Source organism: Macadamia integrifolia, unplaced genomic scaffold (genome assembly GCF_013358625.1).
Source record: "Macadamia integrifolia cultivar HAES 741 unplaced genomic scaffold, SCU_Mint_v3 scaffold1754, whole genome shotgun sequence".
Classification (NCBI taxonomy): Eukaryota; Viridiplantae; Streptophyta; class Magnoliopsida; order Proteales; family Proteaceae; genus Macadamia; species Macadamia integrifolia.
In genome coordinates this window covers 89243-104197 of record NW_024868338.1, presented here as the reverse complement: position 1 = coordinate 104197, position 14955 = coordinate 89243, and the positions used below count along the sequence as shown (strand labels likewise).

General features: G+C 39.3%; 1 protein-coding gene across 1 annotated transcript in view; it reads left to right on the top strand.

Moving 5' to 3' along the window:
* The window catches only part of LOC122064773 (peroxisome biogenesis protein 6), a 42824-nt gene that overhangs the window by 15877 nt on the left and 11992 nt on the right, over positions 1 to 14955 (top strand). The window contains 5 exon segments of the mRNA XM_042628530.1: positions 10348 to 10525; positions 13357 to 13548; positions 13916 to 14126; positions 14129 to 14190; positions 14439 to 14510. Of these exon segments, the coding sequence (XP_042484464.1) occupies positions 10348 to 10525; positions 13357 to 13548; positions 13916 to 14126; positions 14129 to 14190; positions 14439 to 14510 (715 nt within the window).

Genomic DNA, 14955 nt, shown 5'->3' with positions numbered 1-14955 from the left:
GAAATGCATGATCCGATCATAAAGCTTTAATATATATTACAGGGCCGTGACCATGAGGCTGCACATAAATGGTCTAAAGTACTTGTCTTTCTAAAACTAGCCGATAAAGTGATGGAGGGCCAGTAGGGGTAGGAAGGAAAATCCCTGAGATGCTCAGGTTGCAGGGAAGAGAGGGAAAATCACACTAAGAAGGGGGGTGGGGAGAAGAATCACACACACAGCCCTCAGGCTCTCAACACTCAAAACTCAATTCATCATTCTATTCTCTAATTACTCTATCAGTTACAAGCATATTAAATAGGCAAATAAAAGACTCCAACATGGAAACAAATCCTAAAAGGAAACTAGTTCAAAACGAAACTAGGAAACCAACTCTACATAGGAAACTAACTCAATCTAAGAAACTGAAATAAATTAAGAAACTAATATCTCCCTATGTATCCTACTTAAAATAATAGATTACATAATATTCCCAAATAAATAAGATTTACTAAAATCCTACTAAACCAAGTAACCAAATATGGATCGGCCTCATCTCCGTCTGGATTCCCAGATGGGTTTGGATCGGTCCATGGGTGTGCATCTACATCAACTCCCCCGATGTTGAGAAAAACTCGTCCACGGATTTTGTAGAATGGGAGAATCAATACCAATCGATCAACAACTATCCTTGCCTGTATGAGGTCACTATCAAAACCATGATTTAATGATATGAAATCCACGACGCGAAGTTAATTGTTGATGTAGTGACTCGGGAAAATAAAATTGATCAGTTCACAGAAGAGATCAACCGACTTAAATTTTTCCACAAGTTGATCTTCAACTTTCAACGGTGCCATCTCATCTTCTACCATTGATGATTCATCTTCTGGTTCGTCTATCTGTCGTTCAACTGCTGAGATCAGATAGTTGAAGGTAGAATGTACTTGGGTTTTGATGTCCGCGAGCTTCTCTATGATCAATTGCATTTGTTGACGGATATCCAGTAAAAGGTCTAGAACCATCGCCTAGGTTGTTGGAATCATTATGGATGGATACTCAAAGCAAGGAGTGAGTGGCAGAATGGTAAATAAGGAGGTTTAAAGAGCAATGGCAGAATGGTTTTTTTTTTACACTCGATAGAACCCTAAGACAGAGAAGGGTTCGAAGGTTTTTTTTTTTTCCAGTCTCTGTAATCGAAATAGAGAATGGGGAAGGGAAGGAAAGATGGGAGGGAAGAAGTGAATAGGGAGAGAACAAAGGAGGATCCTTCGGCTCTGATACCAAGTTGATGGAGGGCCGGTAGGGTTAGGAAGGAAAATCCCTGAGATGCTCAGGTTGCAGGGAAGAGGGAGAAAGATCGCACTAAGAAAGGGGGGGCTGTCAACACCCAAAACTCAATTCATCATTCTCTTCTCTAATTACTCTATCAGTTACAAGCATGTTAAATAGGCAAATAAAAGACTCCAAAGTGGAAACAAATCCTAAAAGGAAACTAGTTCAAAACGAAACTAGGAAACCAACTAAATAGGAAACTAACTCAATCTAAGAAACTGAAATAAATTAAGAAACTAATATCTCCCTATGTATCCTACTTAAAATAAAAGATTACATAATATTCCCAAATAAATAAGATTTACTAAAATCCTACTAGACCAGGTAACCAAATATAGATTGTTCCTCATTCAACGTATTCCTTCAGATGGTCTCCTTGGTCCTTTCCCTAATTCGACGGAGTCGAGTTCTTTTCAGAGGAGGAGAGTTGATGTAGATACGGCTGCCCTTACCTGGTTGGACCAGCATGACCAGCTTTGGAAGTCAAGAGCCAAGGAGAATGGGTCCCGCCCAGGGTTTTGGTCCAACAAGGGTTTGAAATAAAATTAGTAGTTTACTTAGTATTTTATTTCATGCTTTTACTTTCTAGATTTGAATGTAGGAGTTAGGATTTATTTCCTTGCATTGGTTTCCTTTTATAGTTGTTTCCTAGTTTAGGCTAGTTTCCATTTCAGTTAAGTTTCTAATTTCATGTTCCTATTTTCCTTTATATTGGCTGTAATCGATTGAAGACTTAGAGTGATTTTGATTATTGAATGAATATGTTGAGTTTGTGCACAAGTGAAGTGTGTGATCCTCCTCTTCCCCCTCTCTACTCTGATTTCCCCTTTCTTCCCTAAGGTTCTCCATCATAAAGTTATGAATCTAGACCAAACTCTGAAACGGTATAGACGAAAGGTTCATCCTTATTTTTTTTAATCTATAAAAGAAGGAAAATTTTTATATAGTTCCTAAACTTAATCTATATTTACCCGAAGACAGTGGGTTGGGGAAGAGAAAGAGATAGTTCACGCTCTTTATTTTCACTGCTACTGTTGTTCAGCAGAAGAGCAACGGAAGGAGAATTGGGAAGAACAGAGATGGATGGGAAGGGACAGAGAGAAAAAGATGGGGAAGGATAGGATCCTTTGGCTTTAAAACCAACTGATGGAGGGCCGGTAGGAAAGGGAAAGAATCTCTGAGATAGACTTAGAGTTGTAGGGAGAGAGAAGAATCGCACAAAGAAAGGGGGGAAGAAGGCACACATGGCCACATATGCCTCTCACCACATAAAACCAAACTTCTCAATTCATTCTTCAATCTGGTCTTTCATAGCACAGCTACACTTACATGTAAATAGAAAAAAGAAACCCAACACTAAAAGGAAACCTACATTAATTTGGAAACTCAAATTAATTGGAAACTAAATCCTAATAACTATCTCCTACTTTGCATATTAATCCCAAAATAGAAATAAATAAAATCCTAATAGATCCTACTAGCCAAAGACCCAAATTGGATCTGGTTCATCTCCTTCTAGATACGTAGATGTGTGTGGATTGGTCCATGGTTGTGCACCTGCATCAAAACGCCCTATGGAATGCTTCTTTTTTGATTCCCCCAATAATGAAAACTTTCACCTCTCCTCCTTTGGCTTTTTAAAATGCTTGGGTTACCCCTAATGGCACATTTTCACTATATTTTGCATGAGGTGGTCACACTCAAAACTTGAACTGGCATCTTTATGCTGACTGATGGTTTTCACTATTCAAGTGGACTAGCTGCAATAGGTCTTTGCTACTTGAGAGGAACTGAGCAAGCAACAAAACTAGGGTTTCCTTCAATCATGGGTGCCTCAAGTCTCAAAGTCAAGTAATATGGAAACACACAAGCAGCTTGATGCAGGCATGGCTCAACATTTTGACTGTATCGAGGGAGATAGAGACAATTGCACTGGTACTTATAAAAGTCCCCAATTTCGACCTATTTCGATGGGTTCAACCATTTTGGTCTAACCAGCCCCTTATAATGAGGGCTTGTTTTATGGTGATGGGTTTGAACCATTTTGGTCTAACGATTTCGTGATCCTTCCCCGGTGGTGCCATGGTATAAGTTGGTCTGATTTAAGGTCATATTCCCCACCATAGCTTCCCTTTATGGCGTTGCTTGTCCAACTGCCTTCCAACTCAATCCTTCCTCATCCATCGCCACCTTCCTGCCAATCATTTCTGCTGCCTCTGTCCCTCCGGGATTGAGGATATTAATCACCTATTCTTCTCTTGCCCCTTCTCTTCCCTAATTTGGAAGACTGTCCTCTCCTTCTGCTGGCCGACCAAAAGGCCTGTTCTCCCCTTTGATAGAGAGTGGATTTGGGTGGACATGACCTTTTCGGGCCCTTCCATCTGTGACTCTATTGGCAAATTGGCTTTTTGTGGTACCCATAAACCACCTGTGGATGGAACGTAACATTCATAGATGGACCCTCAAATCTCGCTCTCTGGACAAGTTTTGGAAAGCTATCTACTTTGATGTTTCTTCCAAAGCCCAAACCCTTCATGGCCTCCTCTCTCGCCCTATTCCTAGCTCCCTAAAAAACTCTCACATCATAACCTCTTGGAATCTTTAGGTTGATCTCATCCAACCCACCTGATGGAGGTGGCTTCCCCCCCTCTTTTGATGATTTCGGTGGCTGTTCCCTTTTTGGGTTTTGGTTCATGTTTTGCTTTTGTTAGTGCTATTTTAGTTTCCTCTGGGGTTGGCTTTTCCTTGTCGGCTTAAGCCTTCCCCCCCTCTTCCCCTTTGTATATTCTTCCTTCCTCGGTAATGAATTATTTATTCATCCAAAAAAAAAAAAATTTGTTGCCCATTTTGCAAAAATCGACTTTTCTCCCCCCTATTTTGACTGTAAGAGGTGGGAAACATAGGAATTCAGCCAAGTAGTTGAAATTTCTCCGTTAATCTTTCATTCTACACTTGAATCTCACACAACCAAAGTACATTTACCTAAGGAAAGGTTCTTGAAGCAAAAAGGTAAACTCCATTTTCCCATATATCATATTTTTTTGTACTATGTACTTGTAAATATAGTATTCAATTTTTGTCATTTGTTTTGCATCTTTTATATTATGTTTTGTTTGTTTTAATCATGTATTTTCCATTTTGAGTTAGTAACTTATATATAGTAGTACAGCTTTAGTTAACGTACACTAAAAAACTTGAGTGAACACCACAAGTATCAGTTTAGGTTTTTTTTTTCTTTTTTTTTTTCCATGAAACTAATTCTTTTGAATAGGTTAGAAATGTCAAAAATAGTATGTACACAAAAAATCAGATAAAGACATTCAGTTTAGGGATCGAAACCAAAGTTTCCACCATTGTAGGAAAATTTCCCTGGTTTCCTCAAAATTTCAGAAATCTCGGCTCGACCAAGGTCGAAACCTGATACTTGGATGCACAGATTCACAAAACTTGTGGGTAATGGGCGTGCAAATGTAAACCAGATCTGAACAATAATGTAATGCTATGTCTCCGCTCACCTAACCCTAGATAGTTGTTAAGAGTTAATAAGGGTACTTTAGGCACATCTCCATTGTGTTGTAATATGTTGTAATGTGCTTATCCTTTTTGACCTTTTACCTCCCTTGGCTATCTTATATTGGCACGGGATAAGGATGTAATTTCTATTTCTAAGCTAATTGAATCAATATAGAGGAGAAAAGTGCATTTCTCTCCCACATGTTCTACCGCCATCTCCTTCTTCTATTTGTCTTCATCTTCTTCTTCCTCTCCTTCTTCCTTCTTCCTTCTTCTGTTCCCTTGTAACTCTTGAATTCCAACTTGGCCTCAAAGCAGAAAGAAGGGCATTAGACCAAAAGGTCTTGGGGACATGCATGCCAAATAGTAGACTCCTAGTGACTTCCAACAAATGATGATTTTTCCTCTCAACAACCTCATTTTGTTGGGGTCAAGGGGTGTCAATCGGTCGGGCCTAATCGAGCTCGGCCAATTTCTAGGGTTGCACCGTGAATGCCCGTTTAGCTAAACGGGCTTAGCTAGTGCGGGCATGGTATGGTTAATAATCGGGCCGGTCGGTCTTGGGTTTTAATTGGGCTACTGTAAACGGGCCTTAATCGGGTTTAACCCGAACGGAACTCAAATCGGTTAAACTATGCCTACACAACCCAAGTTGAGCTAGTTTAAATCAATTAAACTATTCTTGAAAAAGATGAATGTTCAGATAACAAGCACTACCATCTCAACTGTACATATCACATAGCCTTAGCACTAAATACAAATAGTATTTAAAAAAATTAAAAAAATACAAGTAGTATTAAAGGGATTAGGCTAGCTCAGGCTTAAATGAGTCGGTTCAAGTTAGGCTTGTAAATGTGTCAGGCCGGTCGGGCACGCGTTGGGCTAGGTGGCTGCACCGTGTACTACTTGTTTATATGAGGCCGACACATTTATTAATCAGGCTGGTCTGGGTCGGGCCATAAACATGTCGGGCTCGGTCAGGCCTACCAATGTAGGCCTGGAATTGACACCCCTACTGAGTGTATCAACTTAAGCAATTTGATGGATAATGTCATTATTGGTAAAAAAAAGTCTTGGAATCCACCATACATGTACTCCCCCCCTTTATCAAAACGAACAATTTTAATTCTAGTACCAAATTGAGTACAATTCAGCTGATAGAAACTTTTGAAAGCATCATAAACATCACTCTTATAGTCTTATGTTTCATAAAAAAATTCCAGGTGGACCAGGAATGATCATAAAAAACGAAACAAAATAACGATAACCAAATAAAGAATTAGTGGGTGTGGGCCCCAAACATCAGAATGCACAATATGAAAAGGAGCAATGGATCTATTATCATGATATGGATGAGAAGAATGGTAATATTTAGTAAACATACATGGTTCACATTAAAAAACATGGGAGGAATAAAAATAAGAAAACAAATGTGGCAAGATTGGGTGGCCCAAGCGTTGATGCCAAAGCATCACAAAATCCATAGTATTACTGTCACTCCGTCCACACACAATATTGAGCTGTGGGCAAAATAGGTTGCAGGGTTAAAAAAGGAAAAGTCATTTCTCCTCACGTCTACTGCCAATAATCCTTTGCATCACCAAATCCTAAAAAAGACAATGAGGGAAAAAAAAGTGACAACAGTCCAAGGATTTTGTTAGGTGGTTCATAGACAGGAGATTAGTGGCAAAATTAGGGATATGAAGAACATAGTCAAGAGAAATAAAAGAGGTAACATGGACATTGCTTTTACCATAAATGGAGGAAAGGGAACCATTGGTGACCCTAATCTCATCCCTACTAGAACAAAGAATAAGAATCATAATATTGAGACATACCGGTTTTATGATTGGTGGCACTATAGTCAATAACCCAAGAAGGAGCAGTGGAGGGGTAGAAGTGGAGACCTGCAAGGCTAAAGCCGAAGAGTCTGACATTGTAGATGTAGAAGAAGAGCTGTCGAACGGATACCCTATAGGGTCAATCTTGGCCATCATAGTATGTGCTCAAGCTCCCCCTCTCTTGCCACCACTCATACCATGGGGACGGCCATGCATTACCCAACACCTCTAGTGTGTCCAGGTTTCCCACAATGATCACACCGGAGTCTTCTCTGTCATCCCCACATGGTGGCCCCATGCCTCTGCCACCACCATGCCAATCTCTATGAGAGCTAGAAGTAAGAGCAGACCCGCTCAAATGATGATACTGGTTCCATGGACACTCGTTAAGTCTCTTGACTTTGCAAGTAGCTACAAACCTAATCTAAGGAGGGAAGAGGAGACCGACCCAAGATTTGTATGTAGATTGGTTCATAGTCTGGGTTCAAGCCACCAAGAAGAACTAGGACACGCTCCTTTTCAAGTGTTCAATACACCTTGGCTTTGTCCTCTGGATTGGATAGTTGGAGGTCCTTAAAGTGGTCATACTCCTCCCAGAGACTAACAACAATATTATAATAATGGTCCTATCACCCTACTTCTTTGTGATGATTTTCTAGAGGAGTTGTTAAACCTTCATCTAGTCACCCACTTTGTCACAAGTCTTAGAAACACTATCCCAAACATCCTTGGTTGTCTTCTCTCTCATAAACCTCCTCCCAATCTCATGTTTCATATCTCTCATTTCTGATATGTTGGAGCACTTGAAGGAGGAGCTTGAATGGCACCTTGGCAGTCTTCTTTTTCATAAACCTCCTCCCAATCTCATGTTTCATACATTTCTGATAGGTTGGGGCACTTGAAGGAGGAGCTCGAATGGCACCGGTAATATATCCTAGATTCGCCCTACTTCGGAGGAAAAGCTTCACAAAATGAACCTAGTCCAAGTAGTTAGTGTTGTAACTTCACACATAATGTTGGAACACACAACCTCACAGGCTATTTGAGTAGGATGGGAACCACTCGAAGCACAAGCCAAAGCTTCACCAGGTCCACTAACCTCACACATAATGTTGGAACACACAATGATATCAACCCAAATACATAGTCACAACACTAAAAAAATCCAGCAAAAAGGGCAGAGTGACTTACGAAAGCTCCCAATAGGCCAAGTAGCCGCAACTATTATAATTAAGTAGGATAAATCTCTAGATGGGATTCACATGCAGCTTTCTATTTTATATTTACCCTACGTACCTGCCTTAGGGGACCTGGGATGAATCTCCGACCGTAGTGTAGCCTTCGCTGCCCTTTTCTTCGATGATGTTTAGCAATCGAAAGGACCAGTCAAACTCATTTAGAGTATAATCTCTGATAGATTTCGTATTGTCACTATATAGGGAATTACTCTTTCTAAGTATAATCTCTGATAGATTTCGTATCGTCATTGTATAGGGAATTCTCTCTCTCTAAGTATAATCTCTGATAGATTTCGTATCGTCACTGTATAGGGAATTCTCTCTCTTTCTGCTGCTAACTACAAAGGCACTCGAGGGGCTAGGATTGACCACCTTAGGTTTGGGGTTCCATTGGTAATCCACCCTCTATGATTACCAAATCCCCTCACGCCAACACAGGAGCACGTCAACACAAGAGTTGGGGGTACACCCATGCATATGTTTAGCTCTTGGCTCCAGTTTCCTTTTGTATAATCTCCTAGGTCTTTCAACTGACGTCCAAAGAATCGATGGTCTTGAACATTACTTATGGATTCCCTTTGTTCGTATCACTCATCGGCCTCGCTTAGGTCCCTACCAAATTTAAGGAAACTCCACTGAACACACCCTTCAAAGGGTAGCATCATCTCATGACAACTCAAAGGTTCCATATGAAGCAATTCACAACCGTTACACAACTAGAAACATCACACATTGCAAAAAAAGCAAGAAGAATCGATACTGGTTGTACTTGGCAGTCCACAAGGAAGTGAGTTGTGCTCTAACAACTCCTTTCTTCAATGATGGAGACCACATGGCAAATGAGGCGCACCGCTGGGCGATTCATAGAAGCCATACCCCGGTATAGAGAGAGAGAGAGAGAGAGAGAGCTAGCTGGTGGTAACTTTGGGAGGGTCTGTTATTGATTTGAGCTTCAAGAGAGCTCATACAACACATGAGATCTCTTGTAGGATTCACTTAAGACCTTATCTCATGCTTCTTCAATCAATTTGCATAGTAACCTCTTCCTTGGAACCCTTTGTGCCCTAGACCCTTAGGATTCCAAAGAGAGGAAATAGTGAAGAGAATTTTGTAATATGACTCTCAAATCGTGGAGCTCTGATACCATCATACCAAGTTGGAATTAAAGAGTTACAAAGGAACAAGGATGAAGGAAGGAGATGAAGACAAGATGAAGAAGAGAAGAGATGGCGGTAGAACATGTGGGAGAGAAATGCACTTCTCTCCCATAGATTGATTCACTTGGCTTAGAAGGGAAAATTACATCCTTACCCCTTAAGCTTATATAAGATAACCAAGGCAGGTAAAAGGTACAAAAGGAAAAACACATTACAACATATTCAACATAATGGTCATGTGCCTGTAATACCCTTATGAACTCTAACACTTCCTCCCAAGTTGGAGAATAAATGTCATACTTTCCCAGCTTGCATAGAAGAGTACTTGATTGATGAGGAATGAGCCTTTGGTGAAGATGTCGGCCAACTAATCATCTGTCCTGGGTGCATATGTAGCTAGAGTTAACTTCGATGAAATGTCGATACACCTCAATATGCTTGGTCATATTATATTGCAGAGGGTTGTGGGCAACACTTGTAGTTGTCGTGTTATTACAATAAAGTCTTATTGGTCCCTCAACTTCAAACCCCAACTCTGAGATCAACATTCTCAACGATAGGAGTTCAAGTACTTTATGAGCCATAGCCCTAAAAACTCTAACTCTGCACTAGATTGGGCCACCAGAGGTTGTTTTTTGTTCCTCCATGTGATTTGGTTACCACCAAGATTGGTTGAAATCCAAAATCCAAAACATGGTTGGAACTAGATATTTTTTGGGATAATTATAGAAATTTGGGACGAAATTTCTGAAGCTTCAAAATCTCGGGGTGGGTCAAAACTATCGAAATTTCCGAAATATAGAACTACGTACCAACTACGTACCACCCATGAATGTACAATAGCCTGATGTAGATCGTCGGTCAGAAACTGAACCAGCCCAATCGGCCATGAATGTACAATAGCCTGATGTAGATCGTTGGTCAGAAACCGAACCAGCCCAATCGGCCATGAATGTACAATAGCCTGATGTAGATCGTTGGTCAGAAACCGAACCAGCCCAATCAGCAGCAGTATAGCCTTTTATCCTCAAATGGTTGTGCCTGGATTACAATAATCATTTCCCTGGGGTGGACTTCAAGTACCTAAGGCTAAGGATGTGACCAAGTGCCCACTCTTAGGGGACATCCTCACTAAAATAGACTTCTTAATATAATAGCCTTCTCTTGCAGTTGACATAGCATGAATTTTGATAGTTGTGCCTTCTCTTTTCGTTTTTTATTGGATGTATATGTGTCTTATTTTGATGTTATTTTTTTGTTGCTGAAACATGTTTTTGGAAACAGATATGCTCCAACAATACTTCTTCTCCACCATTTTGACGTGTTCAGGAACATATCCTCTCAGGAGGGTTCTGATCAAGTTGGCGTTATCTCCGAAGTTGCATCTGTTATTAGAAAATATACCGAGCCAGTGATGGAAGAGGAATACTCTTATGATGGAGAGAACGTAAACAGCGGCTTTGTAAGATGCTATTTATCTTGTCATTTTTCATGCTTCATGGGTACTGAAACAAAAGTAGTTGTTGAAAAGTTAAAATTTTGACACTCTTGTTATATTTTATTGAAGTCTTAAAAGGTGGTAAGCTATTAATTCTTGCTTCTGCGGGACAGACCACCGAGCATAGGGCTCTTCAAACTGATTCCAAATGGGTTGAAAATTTTGAAGATTGATAACAAAATTTTATTAATGAACGAAAACATAAGGACAATTTATAATCTGGGGAGATAGCTCTGACTAGATAAAGAAGATAAAAGATAAGGACAGGAAATACTAGCCACCGTGGTTTTGACTAACTCCCACCAATCCCTCTGAAAACAGAAGCCACCACTCCAATCCACATCCCCCAAAGAAAAAGAAAAAAAGTAACACTACTCATTATCAAGTCTCTATGTCTCTTGTCCTCTACCCATTCTCTTGCATGCATATTCTGCTTACTGAAACTCCAATCCTGGCAGGTTTTTTTTACCCCTCAACCTTTGTTGTTGAATCGTTACAATTTGATCAAAGGATTCAAAGATTAAAAAGATAAAAAAAGGTATTATATTTGTGTGAGAACCCGAATTGAAACCTACTAATTGATTCAGGAATCGTAGAATTTTAGCGATCTTTCTTACAAATGGGATTCAATCTACCAAGCCTACTAAAGCACAGATGGGCCCAAATTGGTCAGCGTTTGTTAAAAAAAAAAGTACTAAAACATGCTTAAAAGGTCTTTTATTTTATTTTCTGACATTCCATTGGGTTTATCATCTCAAAAGAGAGATTTGAGGATTTGGGTCTCTCTATCCCTAAACCCCTTTTCCTAAAGTTTGAGAAGTCTCAGTCAATGCTTGATGGAATTTCATTCCATCTTTTTCTGTCTTTCATAATAGTTTCTATGTACAAGGCGGATCAAATAGATGCAAGAAAGTCAAATTGTGGTGGTTATTCAAGTTACTTCACCTTTATAATGAGCAAAAATTCCCTACTTTCTGTCTCTCTCGTTCTCTTTAATTCTTATTATTTTGTTGTCTCTATGCGTGTGTGTTGGTAGAAAACATTACATGGGTGCGATTGTACTTTGGCTTGGCCTGTTTGTGTATTTTGGCTTTCTTTTCCCCTATTTGTGGCTCTGCTTTATTTTTTCTTCTTTTGGTAATGAATTATTTTATTCACCCCCTTCCCCCACAACACCCCCCCCAAAAAAAAAAAAATTGTACTAGGGTATGAGAAACAAAAATGCTTTTAGAAGAACCCCAAGGGGTGTCATGAGTTCAACTCTCCTTGGGGCCTAACTATCAAGGAAAAATAAAAATTGATTTTTGAAGTGATTATTGTTTAATAGTAAAACAACTATGGTCTTAAATATTGAGAATGAAGGATCATGGTACTGAAGCCTCATAAGAATACAGACTTGTCTCTCACTGCCCCATGTTGTTCATGCATTCATATTCAGTTTTTTCTGTGTCTTCTACATTTTAATGCATATTTCTATATTTGAGAAGCATGAGTTTAGAAAGATCTATGCAGGTACTTGATATCACATACCATAAACCTTCTTACAATCCTCAAAAACCTTAATTAAGTTGTTACAAGTTGATGGAATGTACTATATCCAAAATTTCAAGGTGTCAGCCTTTCCAGAGGAATGCACACATCAGGGACTTGATTTCTTGATGCAAGATTGGGCAGTCTGAAAATACCTGACTAGTAGATGTAGGAAGACTGATATGATTCCCTCTTATATTCTGGTTTTAGTTATTAATTTATTGTAAAGGTTCATGTCTTATTTCTGGCCTTATTCCATACTCCTATTCTGTTGTCCCTGGAGTTTCATTTGCAGATCCTAGACTCCCAAGGCAGTTCTATAGTTTGGTTGTTGGGCTTGCGTTAGTGCTTCAGTCCCTCTTTTTTTTGGCTAGTAAGGAGGATCGGCTAAACCTTTATGGTGAATGGTGATAATGTTGGTTCTTCCAAATTGGAAACTAACTGGGAGTTCTAATTTGGGAAATGGTTGCAGAGCTTCACGGTAAACAACTTACTATAGACATAATCTCTATTATCCTTTTTCACGTCCATTTTATTTTTAATATTAGTAGAGAAGGTTAGTTGGTTGCTTGTTTCCCCAGCATAATTCTCCAGTGGGAACTTTTTATTGGGTCATCAGCTGCTTAATTGATTGAGCAGTCCTCTAGCACTAGTCAGGAAACTCTAAATTCACTGTTAGTCCCAAATGAACTCAAGAAAGAACTCTTGAAAACAAAGTAAAAGATTAGACAACTAAACACTAAAATCCCAAAAAAAAAAAAAAAAAAATGATTTGTATCACAAACTTGGAAAAATCCTTCAACTTTGTCATAATATGCTTAAATCATGTCCAATAGCTATGACCTTGGCTTTCGAATAAAACAAATGTTAAAGGGGTTTATGGTAGTGATGGATAGGCTGCATGCGAATTGCGAAGTGAGTGCCTTAAATCTGTCTCAAGTTAGGTTCCAGTTTAGTGGTTAATGATTTTGGTTCCATTTTTTTTCTTTTTAATGGCAACAGTCTCTAGATGATATGTATCATGCAAGTTGCTTGAAATTAATATCTACAGTCTTGGCAAAAGTGCCATGGTTATGAACTAATACAACAGAAATTCTTTAGCAGACTCTTTTAGATCTTATTCCATTTCTTTTTTTCTCTTGGATTTTTTCAATTAAAGACAGTAACTCAGTAAAATGTATTTTATGAAAAGTCCTGAGTAAACTTCTGTGCTGTAGGATTGATAGAGATGATAATATGCTTACTCTGACATCTTCCTGAATCAGAACGTGGATCATTCTGAAATGACAACTGGCCACAGAGTGCTGCTTATTGTTGGTGCTGATAGTTGTGAAGGTTTACCAGCAGGTATTAGACGTTGCTTCAGCCATGAAGTAAGCATGGGCCCTCTAAATGAGCAACAGAGGGTTGAAATGCTCTCTGAATCTATGCAAAGTCTTTTGGATGTCCTTCCTCATGTATGTGAACATAATCTATCCTTTTTTTCATAATCTACTAACATAATCATTCTGATTACATGACACTATTAAGTATTAAGTGAAGGTGGAACCTTCTCTTGGTAGTTCTAACTTTGGAAATTGATTACACCAGATATTTCTTTGGTTGCAAGATTATGATGAACCTTTTTATAGACCTTTTCCATACCATTCATGCCCCTTTTTTGGTTTGAGTGCTTAAAAATGTTACCAAGTTCGTTTTTGTCATAATAAACTCCTACTTGGGAGTAGATTGCATGAAATGTTGAGAGCGCAGATCTCTTCAGGCAAAGTTCCAGGCTCCAGTTTGCCATTTGACTTTGACATGTCATAAAATTGTTCCTTGCAGGCTGAAAGAAAGGACTTTATTAAGGACATAGTTGGACAGACATCTGGTTTCATGCCTAGGGACATGCGTGCTTTAGTTGCTGATGCTGGTGCAAATCTAATTTCCAGACTCAATGATATAATTGATAAGGCTGAGCCCAGAGACAGTTCTGGTGATATTTCGGCCCAGTTTAAGCTGATTCGGGAACATGCAACTCAGGATCTGGGCAAAGAAGACTTGAAAAAGCTCTGGAACGATCAAAGAAAAGGAATGCATCAGCATTGGGTACTCCAAAGGTGAGATATCAGTTGTTAAATTTAGGGTAGAATCAGTTTTACTTCCTGATGAGCTATTGTTATTGGTGTCAGTATTAAAATTCACCAATGATATGCTGGGGTGGATTGTGGGTCAATTTTCTCTAAAGCATCTTTTTAATGCTCTTTTTTGGGCTTTGAGTGCTATGTGTGGAGACAGAATTTCCATGCATAAATTTCTTTTCTGCAGCTTGTATAGGGGATTTTTGACATTTAAATACTTGTGATAGGTGCCTAATGTAAAATGGGAAGATGTTGGTGGACTTGAGGATGTGAAGAAATCAATCCTGGACACGGTTCAGGTATGGCTATTAGTCTCTCCATAATTGCATGACTAGTCACAAATGCATTTCTTTCATCCACCTGCCCAACTTCAGTGGATGACATCTGTTTGAACTGTGTGGAAGGATAGTGTGGCAATTCTGACCATTGGATAGATAGAGGCAGTGTTTTAGAGGACCACTGTACCGGGTGATGGATTAGGATCTAACTGTTTGGACAATTGGACCGTCAACTGAAAATACCCAATGGTCAATGCTTCTGACTTCCAATGGAATATTCTCTGCTCCTGGTCAGACCTTTGGGCTGTGCAATGAGATTGTTTGTATTGCCAGGTGCCAACTGCTCGGACTGAATGATTTCGTGCCTAGTTCACTTTAAAAAACATTGGATAAGGGCACCATTAGATTGTGCACTTATAAAATTTATTGCCCCCTCAAGCGTTCACCTTTATGTTGAGTTTTTCCC